General features: G+C 42.3%; 1 protein-coding gene across 1 annotated transcript in view; it reads right to left on the bottom strand.

Moving 5' to 3' along the window:
• Positions 1–22,082, bottom strand: part of LARGE1 (LARGE xylosyl- and glucuronyltransferase 1) — a 358,667-nt gene that overhangs the window by 131,961 nt on the left and 204,624 nt on the right. Inside the window, exon 6 of the mRNA XM_026657558.1 lies at positions 7,371–7,542. Within this exon, the coding sequence (XP_026513343.1) occupies positions 7,371–7,542 (172 nt within the window). The remainder of the gene's footprint in view (positions 1–7,370; positions 7,543–22,082) is intronic.

Raw genomic sequence — 22,082 nt, 5'->3', positions numbered from 1 at the left:
ACTACAGATATTTAAAAATCTTTAATCATTTAATTTGGGTGCACAACGTACACACGAAACTCTTTGTGGGCAAGAGCCACTTGCTACATCAAAGCCCATAAGTTGGAACATGTGCATGCTGAGCCATGTAATAAACTCTCTCCTGTGCATTCATTTGCTGATGTCAACATTCTCATGAGCTGCATCATCACAAAAGGAGTATCCTGGCAAAAGCAGAAGAGCAATTATAAAGGAAAAGGCTTCTCTTTGCATACAAATGTCCATACAAATTTGTCTGACCAGTGGGAGAATCATTAAGTGTTCTTCCCAGCCCCAAGTGGTTAGTAAACCCCATTTCCTTGCTGTATCCCCCCTGTCATCAAAACTTAGTATTTACTTTCAATCATGCTTTCAGGCTTTTCTATTGTTCACTCTGATGACTTCAGTACAAAGTCCTACAGGCCCTTTGCCGGGGCCAGTCCGCATCCCTTTTTAGTCCCACAACTATAAGTAAATTATCCAGCAGCATATGGAGATACGGAAGTACCACCACATACCCCAGAATTTCTTATCAGCTATAGCTATCATATAGAATTCTTGTTGATGAGGCTTTAACACTTTTGCACTCGAAAAATGAGAAAACACATGTTGCAATAATCAGGAATAGAAAACTTTAAACAGATACAATCTCCACAGGGCCCTCTTCAAAGAGAAAATCTATTTCATTTGTGGAATAACCCTAAGGCCTGGTCTACACTACGACTTTAATTCGGATTTAGCTGCGTTAATCCGAATTAATCCTTAACCCGTCCACACAACGGAGCCAGTTACTTCGAATTAAAGGGCGCTTAAAATCGATTTCTGTATTCCACCCCGACGAGCGGAGTAGCACCAAAATCGATTTTGTTAATTCGAATTAGGGGTAGTGTGGCCGCACACCACCGAATTAATGTGGTTAAAATTAATGGGGTAGTGTGGCCGCACACCACCGAATTAATGTGGTTAAAAACCGAATTAATGTGCTTAGTGTGGCCGCGCACAATCAAATTTATACAATCTGTTTCCCAAATTCGAATTATCTAAATTCGAATTAATCTCGTAGTGTAGACGTAGCCTAAGAGAGAGATATACTGTAGTCCAACCATAAAACACTTACACGGGTCTTTCAGAAACTAACAGCTGTTTGGTCATAAAAAGAAAAGTATGATTTGGCCTTTTTAGATATCTATAAGAATTCAGATAATTTTCAGTTATTTTAATAGCCATCTGACAATTTTATTAATGCACGGTGCCAGTATCTGATCCTGTTTCCTTCTTTAAATGACCATCTCATATTGTGGATTTTCATACATGTCAAGGTGTGAGTTGCTAATGCCTTCTCTTGATTAGTTAGAAAATGAAAACCCCTACTGTATGGACCAGAATAAACAGAAAAATGGCTGTAGGATTGTTCACAAGTAATGCCTCATGCGGCCTGCATAGATCCAGTCTCAGAATGATCTAGGAAAGCTTTAGTGATTTTTACTGTGAATAGACTCACAGACTGGACTAGCCTTCTGAAAAACAAACCTTGGTCAAATCCTGTCTTAGGTCTCAGGTGACAATGAATTTTATATTTTCATCTTAGCTTCAAATGGATGTTTGATTGTATCATAAAACCACCATATGTATGTAACCCTCTTGGGGTTTAGAGAGCATGGCATCTTTACAACCTTGTCCTGAGGCAGAGGAAGTGCTGGTTGTTCAGAGGGAGAGATGTCGAGAGAGGGAGAGGACGGGGTATGACGGTGTCTGTAGCTCCAGACAAGAGGAGCTACAGCGAGCAGGCCTCACATTGTGAAGCAGCTGAGAACCTGCCTGAAGCCTGGGAGGGACAGAGTGGCCAACCAGGGATGCCCCAGGATGGGAGCCAGGAGGAGCACTGTGCCGGAAGAAATCCCCTGAGAAGGACAAACTGAAGTCAGACCCAGTATCACTGTCACCCAGACCTGTCTGGGGCCATGAGTACTGGGGCTTGGGACCTTGCATTGGGAATAAGGAGGGAGGCTGTAGCTAGCTAAGTGGATGGAGGGCTTGCCACTCTGTGCGGCTTGCAAAGAACGGCAGAAGAGGGGTTTGTTGGGGAAAGTTTACTGGCGCAGAGGATGACCAGGAGCACCCAAGACTCACTGCTGAACTGGAACTCTGCCCAGGATTCTTGAATTCTGAGTCTAGATGCATTGCTCAGTGTCTATCCTTTTATATTGTGGTACCACTGGGCCCGTGAGTCCTCATGTTGTTCCCCCATCTTCTCCCGCTGTTGTTTTTCTCCATTCATCCCTCTTTAAATAAGTATTTCCCTTTCCTATATTTGTTATACTATTGTGTGTGGAGGGGGTAGTGCGCGCGCATGTGCTTGGGGGGATGGGGGGAGGTGGAACAGGAGCCCCTGGGGTGAAAGGGAATTTCCCTGGTGCATCCCAAGTGCACCTTTTCTTGGCTAGAGCCACCTGCAGAGGAGACTCCATCTTGGCCACGAGGGAACTATAGTTACATGCAAAAAAGGACTGAGTGCTGTCTTTGTGTAGGAAAGGCCAAGGCTAAGGATTAGCCGAAATTATCAAGACTGAGCTACTTTAAGAGAGCTACACTGGGGGAAACTGAAACAGCACCTTCCTACACTATTCCTGACTCTAGCTGATTTGTCAGCCCCTCACTTTCAGGCACATTAACTTCACACAAAAATTAAAAGCAACACACACATATTATATATAAACTGTACAGATAATAGTTCTTGTAGGAGCATTACTAAACCACCTACACAGGAATTTCTTTTTTTTTGCTAAAGAAGGTGCGAGATTGCATGAATTTAGATTGTTACCTCAGGCAATCTGCGGAGCAATGTGCCTACATGCTGAGTGTTTACAAATTTAAAGTTTGGGATTGACTATGTGCCAATTCTTCTTCAGCTGTGGGCACTAGACCCTGCACCCAAATCGCTGTTGACCTTTTCTGGTATTTATGATGTCAGTACAGATTTTTATCATTGTTTGAGCTCTTGACACAAAGCAAACAGGTTCTGTAGCTTGTGTTTATCCATGCAAGGTATAAGAACTGGGATTTCAGTTTCTATCTGCCCACTCTCCTCTTTGGCTGCTTGGACAATATGGGGTGCTGCGTACATCTTAATTCTTTAACAAGCTTTTTCAGAGAAAATTTTTATATATAGAAAACAAACGTAGACACGCTGGGTAACCTGCTCTGCATATGAGACTGTGTAAAATATACCATTTATTTTACTTACTACAGTCAGTTGATTTTTAAACAACTTCCAAATATTTATAGTTAAGTACAGCTGCAAAGGCAAGTGGCCAATTAGACTGTGGAATTGACTGACATTGCACATGCATTAGAGTGGCATCAGAGGCTAGCTACATTCTCCAAGGCTCGTATGCTTAGGGTTTGTCCCAAGAATCACCAAAGCACCTTTGAAGTAAATGATAGAATTAAGTCTAAAACTGACTCTTCAACACCGCCCCCCGCCCCCAGGAACTGCTCAGCTCTCACACATGCTTCTGAGTTGTTGCTTACACATGACAATGACTAGGCAAAACCAAGCACGGATAGCAAGTGCTAGCTGCCAGTAGGCAATTAGGGTTGCCTAATCCTATTTCTGTGTGGAGACCCATACCCATCAAAGGCAACAGAGCTATAGATGGTCCCTGCAAGTCTCCCTAGCTTGAATAACATTCACATGTTAGTTTTGTGGTTCACAGCCTGGGTCGTTGTTGGAGGAATATGTTTCTGTCTAGTCATTGCTCTTACACCACAGGTTGGGTTGTAACCTACTGAGATTAAAGGTATATTGAAGAACCTTGTCCAACAGCAACAACAATCCCAGCTGCCTTATAAAGATACTGCTATGTGCTTTTCACTCATCTAATTACCAAGAGGCCAAAGCAAGAGAGGTGGGGATGGGGAAAAGAGAGAGAGAAAGTAAAAAAATAAAATAAAATAATGTAGAAGAAAAAAGACTGGTCTACACTACTCCAAAAAGGAGAAGGAGATATGGAATTCAACTAGGAAACAACATGATTACATGTGCAAGTAAGAGGGAGGGGTCTCTTGAAAACAGTGAATAAATTCTGTATTGGGATCTAAAGATATAGGTAGGCTAGAACATGGCTTTTAAACATAGCTCTAATATGCTTCGGCCCCATCCATACTGACTTTCAGACTGTATTAGAAGAAGCCATTTTTGATGGAACAATGTTTAAAAGAAACCTGGTTCTCATGCCAATATAGTCAGAGGAAAAATGATTTAATTGTAATGGCACTGGATTAGGACTTGGGAGATTCGGGTTCAGTTCCTAGTTCTGCCACAGACTGGCTGTATGACCTTGGGCAAATCATTTAATCCTCTGTGCCTCAGTTTTCATCTATAAAAGGAAATCATTAATACTTCCTTTGTCTATCTTGTCTATTTAGACTGTAAGTTCTTTGAGGCAGGGACTGTCTCTCACCATCTAGTACAATGGGGTCCTGAGAAAAGTTGGACCCCCCATGTGTAATTCAAATAAGAATGATAAAGTCAGAGCCAAAATGGCTCTGCCCCATTCAAACCTGGGCTAGGGGAAATCAATGTTTACTAAACAATTAAAGACAAAATCAGAAATTTGGAGGGGGAAAAATCTTTCATTGCTAAGGAGGATGGAAGAATAAATATAACAAAACAACTAGCTGATGGGGCCTTTTAAAAATTCTATGACTGATGGCAGAGAACATAGTTTAGGATTTGTTCTTTTCTCGGCAGAATTCACACAATTTCTGCAATGAAAGTGGATTGGCTACGCTAGGTTTTACTGCCTGAAACATTTTACAGCACTTTATCCAAGAATGTGTATGTTCTATGGTCTTGTTTTCCTGCCCCTAGGCTAGATGGTTTCTCAAGTTTGGAACTGTCAGAATCCAATGTGAGATGAATGGAAAACCTAACCTGTGTAAATTAAGCCTCAGAAGCCTGCCCCTACCAGACTGGCTGCAGACAGAAACCTTTGAAGTTAATATTAATATATTGTTTGTTTAAAAAAATCTACCCTACAGAAAGAGATACTGCAGCATGCTTAACTTTGGGAGACAGGGAGAGAAAGAGGCTAAAGCAGGAATGTCAAACTCATAGCTGACAAGCTGGATCTGCCCCCCTTAATGCATATAGCCAGCCCTCAATGAAAGATTCAGATTATAGAGAATGAAAATTTCCACTACAATAATAAAAATCTAGCCCTTATGGTTGCAGAGATAACCTTCTAAATGTGCCATAGCCTGAAACAATATTTCTAAAACAATCTAAGAGAGGTGTGTTTCCCATATTAATCTCAATGATGTGTCGACTCTGAAGCCTAATGGTGCCAGTTCAGTGAACAGATTTTCAAATAACCAAGTGCACATATTTATATGAATAATTTGTGCACTCAGCTACCCTGATTGAGCAACTCTGGTAACTGCATATGCAGAGGAGCAAATACACAAAGAACAGAAATAGCAATGGTTCTAAAAAGCATCCTGTATCGTTTTCCCCCAACTGAGTGATGCTGAATGTAACAGTAACTTACCAACTACAATATTAGTTATTATATAAGGGCCATATTCTCGATCTTTGCACAAACCTCCTGTTTTTATTGATGACTTTTTCCTCACAATACCCTGTGAAGAAAGGAACTATACAGGGGTAACAGGATGAAATTTAAGTGCCTGTGATATTCAGGATGTCAGACGAGATGATCTATTGGTTCCTTCTGGCTTTAAACTCTTGGAATCTATGAATTTGTGGGAGATCCTTTGTGGATCAAGAACATAGGATATCCCTAACTCTATAGCCTTGGGTCACAAGCCATAACCACAAATTTAATTTGGGCCTCTCAAGGTAACACATTTGACATGTCTATGCTGAAAGACCATCCTCAATCTAAACCTCTTCTACATAGGTTGTCCTAGAAAAGAGAATTTGAACCATCAGCCTCTCCAAATCATTATGATCAACTGGAAAATTTAGACTTCCTGGAAACAAACAGAACCACAGACTTCGGATGTTTCTCTCTGTGTGTGTTTGTAAACGGGAAGAGGCTGTGCCAGAGTGTAATATCTGCTATCCCCCAGGATCCCACAAAAGGAAGCTCTGTCCCTCTCCATCCTATACCCGCTGTGAAAATACTTTTACTTGCTGAAACATCAGATGAAATTATCACGAGATTTCCAACAGCCATTTCTAGCCAATAATTGGTGTCTGAACATTTCTACTAAGAGAATCACTAGCTCTAAAAATTGCCCTCCAGGATGGAGTAGGATATAGTGTCAGACTCCTACAGAGGAGATAACTTCCCTTAACAGCAGTATTACTACTGTTGTGCTAAGTACTGTCTCAGGAACACACTGAATTGTCCCAAAGAGGTATTTTCCAAGTTACTGTGAGAAGACTAATGGGAAAAACTGAGGAATGGACTAAAGAAGCCTAAGATAATTGTTAAAGATTGATTTTATAAGTACAGTTGTCAGGCATGCTGGAAATTCATGGCTCCATTAAAGAATCAAATCTCTCCTTGATCTGAGAACAAGTGGTAGTCATCCCTCCTAGCCAGTCTGAAGAGAAGAAAAATATCAAACAACAAAAAAGAAGGTTTCAATATTTAAAGAGTGAGTGTGGTGTGGAAGGAGTGATAAACTTGGTAGATTCTTGTGGGAGAGAAAATAGGAGTCCAAAGTCACTGAGTGCTATAGTTTTTAAATGGGAGTTGTGTGGCTAGCCCCTCCTTACCCATTTGCTTTGAAAATGGCTCTCTCCTTGTCAAACTATGTGACAGACTTCAGGGAGGTAATGGCAGTGGATAGGAGTGAGGGAATCTACTCCAAACACTTCATATCCAGCAGATGTCTTTATCAACTTATTAACCAAAGTAGGAAATATTTTACTTTCATTCACATAATTGCAGGCAATAATCCACCCTCCCTTGCATCACTCCAAGTAGGTTCTCCTCATTTTCAGTGATAACAAATAGAGGCTATGTTTAAAACAATCTGTTTGGATTTATTAATAAAAAAATAATGTGAAATAATGAGGTTATTTGAGTATTAAACATCTAAAGTTGCCTAGAATCACATTTCAGCAGGTAATAATTCCTCTCCCCACTATGCACCTTATTCCTGAACTCCCCACCCCCACCAAAATAATAGGAAGAACAAAACTGCCCCAAATTAGTGTTGACAACTGAGCCTGCATTGTTGTGAAGAAAAGCAACAAGCAGAGTACACATATTCCAACACCAGAAACCACAAGAGTAGAAGTATTTAAAAATAAATCTCAGCTTTCCCCCCCAGCTTAGTTTACAAAAGAAGCATTAAAAATGGTATTAGAATACCTTTGAACTTGTGAAAGACGGCCCATAGCTCAGCAATGTCAGTGGCAAAGGTTATGTCTGTGTCGAGGACAATGACTCGCTCGAGATTGGAGGGGAGAGTCTTTGTCAGAACCAGCTTCATCAACCCATAAATCCCAGAGTAGTGTTTGTTGGGGATCCAGGATACTTCCGACTAACGGGAAAAAAGGAGTGGGGGAAGGAAGAAAAGGGGGAAAAAACAAGTTTCATTAGAGACATATTGTTTTATAGATACAGGTTTCCAAAATCTTCCTGATGCTAGTTCTTGCAATGGGGGAATAACTACTATTGGGGGCCAGCAATAATAGAACCATATGGAGGCAGCCCTGAGCAGACATCTGAAATGCTGGTTTTAAGCCAACATCAGAAATGTACTAAAGTTTCTAAAACCTTGAAGCAAAAAGTAAGTTCTTTGAGGCCCCAGCTTCACTGAATATAATTAAAATTGAATCAGCCTTTCCAACCTTGTTGAATCCTTGTGTGTCTTGGTAAAATTAAAATACACCTTTAATCCAAAATCCCATGTATATTTTACATTGCTTTCATTTTCAGACCAAAGCAAAACAATTCTGTGTTTGCCATTCCCAGAAACGACCAACTCTGAGGAGACAGAACAAATGCTTTCCCCTCTCTTTATATTTAGCGGGGTTTGGAGGTCTTATGATGGTCAACAGGTCCACATTTCAAAATGTTGGTCACTTGGGAACAATGGGACAAGAAACTGGTATAACCCTTTACTTTGAAAGCTGACAAAGGCCTTCCTACCAAATGTCATCTCACTCCAGTTCTTACCACTCCTAACTGCTGTCATGTGGCATCATATAGAACTGGTCAAAAATGAGGCGGAAAAGGAGGGAATTTCAAAAAATTTCAACAAAATTTTGAAACTTTTTGACCAAAAATGGGATAAAATTCAAAATCTTTCGACAAAGTCTCAGGTAATTTTTTCAAAAGTACCTAAAGTGACTTGGGATCCTAAATCTCATTTTTAAAAGTGAAAGATACTCAGGCTCCTACGGTCTGGTGTATACTTAAAATATTGGTCGACCTAGTTATACCACGTGGAGGTGGTGTGTGAAAAAATTCAACTCCGGAACGCCATAGTTGAAATGACTTAAGTACTGGTGTAGACCTGGCTAGGGAGACAGAAGAATTCTTTTGTTGACCTAGTTACCACCTCTGGGGGGGGGGTACATTACCTGCATTGACAAAACAACTCTTTCCATCACTGTAGGAAGCATCTACACTGTTGTAGCCACTGTAACACTTATAGTGTAGACAACCTGAAAGATCCATTGACTTTCAATAAGACGTAGGTTCCTAAATGCCAAAAGCCACTTTTGAAAATGGGACTTTGGCTCTTAAGTCACACGCTTTTGAAAATTTTACCTTAGTCTCATGTCTGATGTTCCTCCTGTCTAATGTCTTACAGAGCATTCACTAAGTCCTGATGTCCTCACTCAGTTTTCACTCAAGCATGGCTCCCATTGCTTCAGTTACAATTTTGACTGTGGGAGGCCTGGGCATGGATGGACTTCAGGATTTACCAGTATGCTGAGCGCTGAAGAAGTTAGCACCAGGCAGGCGTGTATAAAGCTCTCTGACTTCTAACAGAGAGCAGGTTTATTTTATTGTTTCAGATCACTTCACTAGCATCTCTGAATTACTATCTGAGACATTTTTTGCATAGAAGAGCCAATTTCTCTTATACCCTCCTCCCCCCCGAAAAGCTTTTCCATTGCAAAACGAGTGCCTGAACATTACTTGGAATTTGGATGAGTGGGAGAGGAAAGGCTAGGAATAGCTGCTTAGGCTGGACTGCTATAAAGCATTTCTCTTCTAATATACAGTACAAGTTTGATTTACACTATAACTAGGGCTCTGCTGATATAAGATGACCTGCTCTATTCCCTTTAAAACAGGGTACAGCTTTCATCTATATTCTATCAGTTTTCAGCACCAGAGACAGACCTTTACACCCCTATGCAGTTCATTAGACAGATGGCAGATACTGAAGCAACCTGTCCCATTAAAATTTTAGGGAGTAAGGTAGGAAATATCATGTGGTCTCAAAACAAGTCCCAAAGTGAGAGAAATTTGAACAGTACTAAATGAAATTGAAGGGTTTTTTTCTGAAGGGACCTCAGCCTAGCTTCTATTTGTATGCATGAAACTTTACATGTGCAATCATTTGCATACACACTATTTTTTAGCACTGTGACTTGCACACAGATGCAATCAAATGTACATGCACAAAACTCATTTGCTCTCACAAACAGGATTTACACATTTGTACACTAGCATTTGCACATGGAAGTGATAGTGCATGTAGAGGGGTGGTCACCCGCTCAAGCCCTGAAGGGGTTAAAACAGCCCTGGGAAAGGGCTGCCCCAGGGAGCCAGAAAAGGAGGCTGATTGGGGAAGCAGCCACTGCTGGGGCGATGCCCCAATCAGGCCACAGTTGGCCCTATAAACGATTGTGGGCCAGGAGCTGAGGCAGTCTCTCTCTAGCTGTGGAGAGAGAGGGGCCTGGCTGCTTGGGAGCTCAGCAGGGTACCTAGAGTGGAGCAGGGCTGGGGAAAGGCCAGAGGAGCTGGGGAGCTCCAGGCTGGAAAACCCCCAGGCCGCAGGCCTTGGTAAAGGCCGGGAAGGGTACTGGGGTTGCAGAGGTGCAGCCCAGGGTATGCAAAGGCAGCAGGTCCAAACCCCCCTTGCCGATGATGAATGGTATAGACTGCAGTCTGCCCCAGTGAGTGGGGGCTAGATGGTGACTGGCAGTAGCCACTGAGGCGAGGTGGGGATAGAGGGCTGGGGGTTCCCCTGGGTGGGGAGACCCAGAGAGTGGGGGTACTGTCAGGGGGCAGCACCCAAGGTAAAGGGGCACCAGGGTCTGGGAGGGACACGGGGGCCAGCAGCAAGCGGGACATCGGCCAGCAGAGGGTGCTCCAGAGCTGGAAGAGCTAATTCCCAGGACAACCAGCAGGAGGCGCCGTGCCAGTGAGTCACCGCATCGCTACAGTGCACAAAAAACTCAGCGACAGATTCTGATCTTACCCTGGCATAAATCATCATAAGAGAAACTAGAGTAAGGGCCTTAGTGAGCAAGTCACTACAGATACACAAACACAGGCCACATTGTAAAAAAAAACCTGGCTTTAATAGTCCACTTCCTTGCCTCATCTTTTCTTTCTTGCCATTGTCATATTGTGCATTACCAAGCTACAGTGCTTAGTAAAAAAATCTAGTTTCTTTCTTACCTAGAAATGCAAACAGTGGGTAATTTTGTAATTATAAAAATGAACCTTAAGTGTTCTTCAGAATTGTTATTTTTTTTTACCAGGCAGAGCTGTGTAGAACCAAGAGGTTAATTGTGATTCCAACCCTAAAATCAGACCTATACTCAAAACGATTTGTTGGTCCAGTTCTCTCCTCTGCATGGTGTCATGGGGAATGGACCATCATATGATGCTGTTGGTAAAGGAATATCCCCAACCCCAAATTTGGATTTTATCCTGGGTCCTGTGCCTGAAGCACCCACCCAATCTGAACATGGGAACCAGCTCTGCACCTGTACTAGTGTGATAAAAGGGTTAATATAATTTTAAAGACTCAGGCTTGCTTTCATGAATATAATATCATCCATTCCTATGTTATTAATTTTAGATAGTATGTCCCTAGTCTAATTAGTGAAAATGCAATATTGCACTACAGTACCTCATAATATGCTTATGCAAATAAGACTAATACGGCAGGGGGGTCAGAGGATTCATATATACACAGAGACAAGCAGGGAAGGAAAAAGGTGGTAAGAATCACAAGAGTCACCTTCCAGGAGCTGCTAACTTCTTTGCATTCAGGATTCCACCTAATTTCTAATACTGCTGCAATGTGTCAATGTAGGGATGAGACCATTTGCCTGGTAATTCCTTCAGATTTGGCACTGAGAAATGACAGTCCCTTAGCACTGAAACCTATGCCATTTCGAAGGATCACTGAAAATGACATGAGTAGTCCTCAATCCAAGTGGTCCCTCAGAGCTGGTTCGGCATTTTACATTTATCCATTAAACTGGATATCCACAAGTATGACGTGGCAATTAATGATAAAGCTTGTGGGTGCAATGTATTTTTCTGATGTAGAGTTCTCTATACCACAAATAGGAGTCCTGGATAGTGCCACCAGTTTAGGGTTACCATATTTCAACACTGAAAAAAGAGGACACTCCACGGGGGCCCTGGCCCCGCCCCAACTCCGCCCCTTCCCCATCCCTGCCCCCGCCCCAACTCCGCCCCCTCCCCACCCCCATTCCAACCCCTTCCCCAAAGTCCCCACCCCAACTCTGCTCCCTCCTCTGAGCACCCCGCATTCCCTCTTCTCCCTCCCGCTCTGTTCTTGGTTGGGGGTTGCTAAGTGCTTCATAAACTGTAAAACGTTTGTAAAACCTACAAAGTGAGGGTGAAACAGAGAAAAGGCTGTGAGCAAAACAAGCTGCTAGTGAGGGAGACATGGTTATCTATATGAGATGTTTTTATTTAAGAATCCATGGTAATACAAATAGTAATGATGAAGATGGTGGTAATGCTACAAATAAGCAGTTAAGATTGGGACCTTATTCTAAACAAGAAAATAAATCTAAACCATGGAGAATGCAGTGAAATTAATATTGATTATTAGGAATAATGGTGAGGTAGGAATAGTATCATGATGGTCAAGGAGAAGGGATTCCGCTAGGGCCAGGTAGTAACCATGGTTCTATTTAGTATTTGTGTCAAAGCACATTCACCGCTTAAATACAGTTCTCTGGTTTAGTTATTTGGTACAGTAACTTGCAAACGGTGAAGCCGGTAGCGCTCCGCCAAAAGACGCTCGGGGGACCCCGAGTGCAAGTGGCTGCAGCAAAACTAACAACTCGCACCGAGATGATGTCACAGCGAGCGACCCCCCCCCCACAAATTTGGAGAGCCTTAATATAGTTGAAATACACTGAATTGCAGATTTTTGGATGGACAGAATGGAAAAAATAGTAGCTATTTTGCTAAAAATGAAGGACAGCTGTTAGTGTACAGGACTTCTGGCACTGCATTTCTGACTATACCACTGCCTCATTCGGTGACCCTGGGCAAGTCACTAAGGCCTGCTCTACACACACATTTTGTGCCAGGGTAACTATTTTGGTTAGGGGTATCGTTTTTTTTAAACCAATTTAGTTATCCCAGTACAACCCCAAGTGTGGATGTAATTCTATACTGGTACAAGCACTTTGATACCAAGTCCATGCCAGGAAGTTGTCCCACTTTCATTATACTGATACTGTTAAAATGAGAGAATTTTCATGCGCCACCAAGGCCTTACACTCGATCTGTTTCCACCTATTTATGATTTTCCACTTACCGCTTTGTGATGCTCACGCTGAAGGAGCTTTACAAGCATAAAGTATTTTTATGCCTGTGTATCACGAGTGGGGTGCGTGGCTAGGAGCCTGACCTTTGCCTCGCCTCACAAGATATGAAGGTGCAAGACCTAGGTAACGTTTTCCCCTGGGTCATGGTTTACGGACAGGGCTAACAGGGTACACCGCAGCCCGATTGAGTTTCACCAGTTCCATTCAGGAAAGTAAACGGAGACACGGGAGGGAGAAGGGCGGGATCCTGCCCCGCAGACACACCCCAACAACATCCTCCAGGCAGCTCAACCCGACTAGCGGCTCCTCTCATGCCCCAGGCTCGCCAGCCGCCCCGGCCCCTCCAGCTTGCCCCGTGACTGGTGCCCGGGGCCGGGGGTGGAGCTCCAGCCCCAGGGGGATGCAAATCCGGACAGTGCCGGCTCCCCCAGTGAGCCGCCAGGTGGTACCGCAACGCGCTGGAGTCCACAACCCCCCCGGGGGCGCCCCCCAGCCCGGCGCTGGCTGCCGAGCAGCGCCTAGAGACACCCCCCACCCAAAGGACAGGGGCCCGCGCCCCCCCTCCCCCGAAGGCTTGCTGCCTCACAGGGGCTGGTTGGTCGCGTCGCAGGGGCCGCTGGGAGTTGTAGTTCTCGGCCGCTCCCCTCTCCCGGCTCTCCCTGGAGCGCGAGGCCCGGCCGGACTACAGCCCCCAGCATGCCCCGGGCAGGAGCCGAGTGTCGCACCGAGATGATGTGACAGCGGGCGGCCCACCCACACACACAGATTCGGAGAGCCTAGCCTCCCTATTTTCCCGGACATGTTTGGCTTTTTGGCAATTCCCCCCGGACGGGGATTTGACCACCAAAAAGCCGGACATGTCTGGGAACATCCGGACGTATGGTAACCCTACACCAATTCCCCGTATTCACCTTTAACAAGGTCACCAAAACTGCTCCTAAAAACTGGATGAGATTCCCTCTGACACCATCAGCACTATTTCTGGGATGAGCGGCATAATTTGCTCATGGCTTCACCATCCACGAGTAATGTGGCCATTCCAAACTTGTGCCAAGACCACCTCTTTATATTGCACAACACAATCATGCATTCTCTCGCTCTGTATGTTTTATATATTCACATGGAAAAAACATTAGAACATAAAAGTTGCAAAGACAAGCACTTAAAAGTTAAGGACAGAATTAAAGTTAAGTAAGGTTTCCTGGCCACAAATTCTTGTAAAACTCTGCAACCTACAAGACATCCCCTACATTTCAGATAACGTGTGACAAAAATAGACTCTTATTTGTACAAATATTTTGCTGCAGATTACAAATCACCTTGACTTTTATCATCACAAAAAAAATGACCCAGTTATATTATGTTTGAGAATCATTTTGCCTTACATGTAGTATCAGAGTCAGTTCCATAGCAACCAATATCCCCAGAAGATACAGAACAAGTAGGAAAGCAGGGGGACTGTAAAAGACATGACTGAAAGGGAGGTGGTGATATATTCAGTAAGTTATACAGTTACCAACTAAGAGGATGCTAGGAATCAGAATCATAGAAATGTAAGACTGGAAGGTACTTTGAGAGGTCAACTAGTCCAGCCCCCTGCACAAAGGCAGGACCAATTATACCTAGACCACTCCTGACAGGTGTTTGTGTAACCTATTCTTAAAAACCTCCAATGACAGGAATTCCATAACCTTCCTTAGAAACTTATTCTAGTGCTTAACTATCCCTATAGTTGGAAAGTTATTCCTATTATCTAACCTAAACCTCCCTTGTGGCATATTAAGACAATTACTACTTGTCCTATCTTCAGTGGACATGGAGGACAAATGATTACCGTCCTCTTTATAACAGTCCTTAACATACTTGAAGACTTATCAAGTCCACCCTCAGTCTTCTTTTCTAAAGACTAAACATGCCCATTTTTTAAACTTTCCTCAATAGTTAAGGTTTTCTAAACCTCTGATTTTTGTAGCTCTCCTCTTGACTCTCTCCAATTTGTCCACATCTTTCTTAAAGTGTGGCACCCAGAACTGGAGATAGCACTCCAGCTGAGGACTCACTAGTGCCCAGTAGAGTGGGACAATTATCTTCCCATTTATACAGCACCCCTGTTAATACACTCCAGAAAGATAGTAGCCCTTTTAGCAACTACATCACATTGTTGACTCATCTTCAATTTGTGATCCACCAGATCTTTTTCAGCAGTACTACTACCTAGCCCGTTATTCCCAATTTTGTAATTGTGCATTTGATTTTTCCTTCCTAAGTGTAGTACTTTGCATTTGTCTTTATTGAATATCATCTTGTTGATTTCAGACCAATTCTCCAGTATGTCAAGGTTGTTTTGAATTCTAATCCTGTCCTCCAAAGTGCTTGCAACCCCTTCCAGCTTGGTGTCATCTGCACATTTTATAAGCATACTCTCCACTCCATTATCCAAGCTGTTAATGAAAATATTGAATAGTACCAGATACAGGACAGACTCCTGCAGAACCCCACTAGATAAGTCCCCCCATTTTGACAGCAAATCACTGATAATTAATCTTTGATTATGTCTTTTAACCAGTTATGCATCCACTTTATAGTAATTTCATCCAGACCATATTTCCCTAGTTTGTTTATGAGAATGATGTGTGGGACTTTGTGAAAAGCCTTACTAAAACCAAGATATACCTATCACATCTGCACCTTTCCCCAAATCCTCTAGGCCAGTAACCCTGTCAAAGAAGGAAATTAGGTTAATTTGGTATGATTTGTGCTTGACAAATCCATACTGGCTATGACTTATAACCCTATTATCCTCTAGGTGCTTACAAACCAACTGTTAAATAATTTGTTCCAGTATCCTTCCAGGTTAGGCTGGAAGTTAGGCTGACTGGTCCATAATTCCCCAGGTCCTCTTTTCCCCTGCCCCGCTTTTAAAGACAGGTACTTTGTCCTCCATGAGTTCTTAAAGATAATCACTAATGGTTCTGAGATTGTTTCACCTAGTTCTGTAAATACCCTAGGGTGCATTTCATCAGGCCCTGCCGACCTGTATACATCTAACTTATCTAAATATTCTGTAGCCTGTTCTTTCCCTATTTTGACTTGTGTTTCTTGCTCATTGTTAATGTTAATTATATTAAGTATCTGGTCATAATTAACTTTTTTAGTGAAGACTGCAGCAAAATATAGTGGGTCTACATTTTCCTTCATTTATTATGTCCCTTCCCAGGTATAATTCATTTTGTGTCTTAGCTTTTCTGATTTTGTTCCTACATGCTTGTGTTATTCTCTTGTACTCATCTTTTTGCAATTTGACCATGTTTCCATTTTTTGTAGGTAATTAAAGAACCAGATTGACCTCTTACTATTCCTCTTAGCTTTCCTTTGCAGCAGGATAGTTTGCTGTTGCACTTTTAATATGATCTTGTAGAGAAATTGCGAGCTCTCCTGAACTCCTTTTTTTCCTCAGATTTTCTTCCCATGGAACATTACCTACCAGTTCTCCGAGTCTGTAAAAGTCTTTTTTTTAAGTCCACTATCCTTATTCTGTTGCTCCCACTCCCTCCTTTCCTTAGAATCATCAAATCTATCATTTCATGATCGCTTTCAGTCAAATTGCCTTCAACCTTCAGAATGACAACCAAGGAAGGGCAGGAGCAATGTAAAAACAAGATTCTCCCGCACTAGGAACAATGGTCAGAGTGTCTAGGATTATAAACCCACGTTAGACCTGAGAGAACTATGGCTCTAAATTGAGTTTGGATATTAGCATAAGGAATAGGCTGAAAGCATGTGACCAAACGGAACAAAATCTTGAGAAAGAAGGATTGTTTGTGTTAAACTTGTAGTGACCCTTGGAATACCAGAGTTATTTTATTTAAGGTTCGGATTGAGAAAACATGGCTAATTGGGTACCGGGTGCAGTAAATAATTAGTTATATAAGCTTGTTTTAAAAAGAACTGCTTAATCCAGTAACTAGGGAAAAATATGACAAACTGAGATAAGAAGAAAACCTTGAAGGGAGCAAGGTTCAACCCTAAAGTCACTCACCTAGGTTTAGCAAAGATCCGATAACCAGCAGTGACATCACTTGTTTGCTATAGTGTATGAAAAGCAAGGTTGTTCACAGGTTTCTTTTTCAGAGCTTTTCCTTACACCTCTGGAGTCACACTATGACGGGAAGGTGTCTCCTGGGCCTCTACCTGTTGTTAAGTATTTTGGCCAGTGCTTATAATTATATTGTTGCTAGGGTATAAAATATAGGTACATATGCTTGTATTTGTATTTTGTTTGTAACCGACACCAAGTGGTTTTTGGGCTGGTAAAGGAGTGATGAATTGTGGTAAACAAATAAAATTATTAGGAAAACTATTTCAAACAAAGTGCTAGAGTAAACTACTGCATCAAAAGCATGTTTAACCATGCTGAGATCATATCTGAAAAACAAGGTGGCTAAAACACCATGCCAACAGACATCCTGTCTCCCCCACTGCTCCCACTGTTGCAAAATGTTAAGAAAATAAGCCTAATGTAGACCACAACACCTCAGAATAAAATGAGCCCCCATTTGCAAATCTGCAGACTCCTCTCTGTTAATTCCGGACAGCTGCTATTTCAGTGTGAGTCACATACACATGGAGCTGTCATGTTTTTTCTTCCACAAAGATGCTTGAGTCTGGTTTTCTACACTCTAGATCAACATTCACAATAGCTCTCCCAAAGCTGAAACCTGTGCTGCGCCAGCTCAGAGAACTATAGCAATCATTTTTTAAAATGATTACTCTCCCCCACCCCCAAATATAGCTGACAGGAGAGAATCCCTGTGGATTTTTCCACGTGAATACTGATTACCCTCTAGTTCTAAATGAAGTATCTAAATGAACATGAGAGGCAGGAAGCACATAGCCCTAGTAATCTGCTGACATTCTGCACTTATTAAGGAAAGCACCTGCCTAAGTCCCACTGGATTCAATGGAACTTAAAATACATGCTTACGTGCCCTTCTCAAGAGGGATGCTTTCCTGAATCAGGATGTTTAAGCAGGGCTGTAAATGCTATTTTTTTTTGAGGTGCTTGGATGGGGGCAAGCTATGAGGGGTCCCAGAGGGGTCCCAGAACAGCCTCTGACTGGCTTTCCAGTAAGACAGGAAAGAGGGGACATGGAGCAGTACGGGAGGGCAGGCTCTCTAGTCAATGGGGGAGACGAGAGACTCAGCAGAGGACCAGAAAAAGCTCCTCCCCCTTTTGAAACATTCCTACTTCTACTGCTGTGAAGGCCAAGGGAGGACTGAGAAAAGCCCCCTAGTTGAAAAGCTCCCAACAGGCCCTGATACAGGTGGCTGGGAGCAGAATAAATTGGGGACACTACCCCAGCCTGACTACCAGAGGAACGGGGGCACTGACCAAGGGGAGGGGACAAAGAAAATAAGGGCAGGCCCCAGTTAGAGAGGGTTACCATGTTATTGTGGATTAGGATAGAGGTCCCAAGTAAGAAAGGAAAAAAGGTCAGGTTGTAGGGTGGAGATGCACTGTGAAATTGTCTAGGAGCATGGGAACCGATTTAAAATCTGTTTGAAGGCCCATCCAAATATCAGTATACTCCTGATTGTAAGTGTTTAAAACTTCCCAGTGCTAAGGGTCATTAATTCTTCTGGATCCCTCTTACATATTAAGAGCGTGCTTCAACTGTGATCTCACTACACTAGCTTCTCACCTCTCCCCTTTGGTATATCACTATCTATATTAAAAAAACAGGGCAGTTTTCACATAGCAAGGTAAAACATGAAAAGGCAGACTTCATAAATAAATCCTAACACTAGCGTTGGGTTCAATGTAAGCATCCTAGGGAAAGGAAATTGAACTAGGATTTTAAGAACAAGAAGAGAATTACTGTACAAGCTAACATTCAAGAACACAGAGGAATGTCAAACCAAAATTACGTTGAGCTGTACAGATTTCTCTTATTCTCGAATTCATGTCTTGAGCATTGGAGACGTAGCTTCAGCAGCCAAACCTGCAGCCTGTTCTGTTATTTATTACTGGATAAGGAGGGGGATACAACTGTGCCTACAAGCAAAGCACTCACCTCTTCAGCCAACTGACCAGATGAGCCTGTGATGTCGATTCCTCTCCAAGCAATGCCTCTGCCCAAATAACCATAGCCAATTGCTATTTCCCTTGGGAGAACTTCTAGAATATGCAGTCTGACTGCTAGAATCCTGTATATCCTTTGAGTTTCCTTGGCAACCAGAGTGTAGCCCATATAGCAATCTCTGACACATGTCCATTAAACTTCACACAGTAAACTACAATTTTTTACATGTTATTTAATGTAAATTCTTCCCTACGTCACTTACAAAGAGGCTATGCTAGAGTATCTATGGCAGTACAAAGAGCTTCCCTGTGTAGTGTTATAAAGCTTGAAAAGTGTTGGCCAATTGAGAGCTTTCAATGCTTACTCAGCCCTCAACACTTTATACTAGAAAAATGAAGCCTTCAATCTTTATTTATTTTCTCAGTGTATGCCGTGAGTAAGGCTACGAGTCTGTCATGGCTTCTGTGATTTTAGGTGACCTCCGCGACTTCAGCCCCGGGCGTTGGGGCTCGGGCTTCAACAAATCCATGAATTATTGTTTATTGCTCACGTCCTGTCCATGACTTTTAATATAAGTACCCGTGACAAAATCTTAGCCTTAACCATAAGCCAAGAGCATTTCTAGGTGCATGAACAATACAATTTTAAATATCTCTCAGTAAATAAAAAGCTAAAACATTTCTCAGCCCCCCAAAAAGCGGGGGGGGGAGGGGAAGCTCTCAACTTTCTTCCTCAGAAAAAGATTGAGTATAAAGAGTTTGCAACAGGCCGGAAGGTCAAAGTCAGGCTCTGTCAGGCTGCAGTGGAAAGCAAATTCTAGAACTCTCCACTGAAAATGCTGCCCTGCCCTAGCAGTACCATGCCTAAGGACTGTCAGCTCAAGTATCACAGATAATCTCAACTGCCAGATTGGGATGTAAGGAAGGAACTGATCCCCGCTCAGGACACACTGATCAAGATTTTCAGAAATGGGAGTGTGAATTGAAGCTCCTGAGTCCATTTGTAGGCACCTAATCAGTAAATGGCCTGAATTTCAAAAGTGCTGAGTGTCCAGCAGCTCCCACTGACTTCAACAGATGTGCAACATTTATGAAATTCAGGCTACTTACTTAGGGGCTTGCACATGGATTTAAGAGCCTAACTTTACATACTCATTTTTGAAAATCTTGGTCACTGAACATAAGGCTTATAGGGTTTTATAAGTCAAAACAACTACACCTCTACCTCGATATAACGCTGTCCTCGGGAGCCAAAAAATCTTACCGTGTTATAGGTGAAACCGCGTTATATTGAACTTGCTTTGATCCACCGGAGTGCACAGCGCCCCACCCCCCCGGAGCACTGCTTTACCACGTTATATCTGAATTCGTGTGATATCGGGTTGCATTATATCGAGGTAGCAGTGTATCATGAATTGCACCCAGAAATGAACTGCACTGCACTCTATGGAGCAGAGGTGCTGCTCAAAGCTACAAGTGCCACTAAGTAAACAAACAGCCACATTCTTTGCTAGCTGAAGTCTTCATGAGTATCCCATGAAGAGCAACTCAATCTACATATGAATTAGGAAATACTACTGGAAATTCTGATGTGAGTCAAACTATTACAATAGTGTAGTTTCATTAAACAAAACTACATTAGCTTGACATGACAGATATCTTGCTGGAGAAAATAGATAATTGTCTCCACACCTGTTTTGATTACACTATTGATAGCTTTGTTGCTGCTGTGCACAGAAATATATATATTTACCAATTGGGGCTCTGGCAGCTAACCTGTATTTAGCATAGGGCTGTTAGAGTTGTGGTTATCAAACAGCTACTAAATTGGAGGAAAATACTGTTTGTTTTTTAGTGACCATCAATTTACTCAGCGGGGTCAGAAAACAACCTGAAATAGCAACACAAAGCTTAAAATGAAAGGGGGGGGGGGGGAGCAACAACAAAATCTAATTGTTAACCCTGGATGAGGACATTTCTTTATATAATTAACAGAGAAAGCTGGGCCATTTTCCTAATCACAGTGTTTTTAAATTCACATAGGGAGAAGCAGTTCTTTCTGCAGGGAATTTTTCCCATGCCCCTCCTCAGACCCATGAAAACATACCTTGTACTCATGGTACTAATACAGATCAAGGCTGGCTCCACAACAGTCTCTCCTTTCCTACCACAACATCACTCTGAGAAGGGGATTTTTGGGGAGGGGGGGGAAGTGGGGGTGGTGGAGGGCTGATCTCACTCCTGCTACAAAACTCCTATTTCCTCCAAGGGGGACAGGAATTAAGATCAAGACCTTTGTCAAGACTGGGTTAATTTAGTATTTGTTAATAGACAAGGTTTGGGGTGGGAAGGTGAGAATTCGGTATGAGTGAAATTCATTCCTGTCCGGCACATATTTTATTAGTGTTTTTACAAGTAAGTTTAAAAATATGTAAAAAACCAGGAAAAGAAAAACCCGCTGAGAGATCAATTCTGTGTGAGTGAAGGGCAAAGAATGAAAAATATGATTATTGCCAATAATAATTTCACCAGGACAAGTGCCAGTATGACTCTCTTTGCAAGTCACCTCTGAAAATGCAGTGCCTTTGCTTAGTCCTTGTAGTATATTCAGCAAACATTAACAAAAGGTCATGTTTCAATTTTAAATCCTATAACTTTAACCTTGAATCTGTTTTTTCCCCCTGGATGATTCACAAGCAGCGATTATATTGATATTCCCCCCCATAACAGGTCCTTACTATTTATATGAATGGTTGTCAAGGAAACCAGGTGCCGAGGAAAGCTGTATAACTTGTCTAGATTTAGAATTTCTCGTGCATGAGAGCACAATACAAAAACAGAAAAATAAATGACCCTGAAAAACAACCTCAGGAATAACTGGGCTTTCTGCAATTTTATTATTTTATAATTACTTTATTTTATTTATGTTGGGTTTTTTTTGTTATGACTCAGCATAAAGTTTGGTGACCTTAACAGAATTCTGACTTATCTCCTGCTTTGAGAACAGATAATATCTCCCATACACATATGCAACAAATCTGGATACAACTAGTGATAGGCAAAACATTGAGATAAAAGTGGATGATTATCTGAACCTTGGGGACGGGTAATGTAGATCAACTGCAGATACCATACAGCAAGATACAACTGGAAAGGAAGATTCAGTATTAAATAACCACCAGCACCATGTAGTAAAGAAGAATAAATAAC

This window comes from Terrapene carolina, unplaced genomic scaffold (assembly GCF_002925995.2).
Source record: "Terrapene carolina triunguis isolate 2854851 unplaced genomic scaffold, T_m_triunguis-2.0 Scaffold247, whole genome shotgun sequence".
NCBI classification, from domain to species: domain Eukaryota; kingdom Metazoa; phylum Chordata; order Testudines; family Emydidae; genus Terrapene; species Terrapene triunguis.
This window is presented reverse-complemented; position numbering and strand designations above follow the sequence as displayed.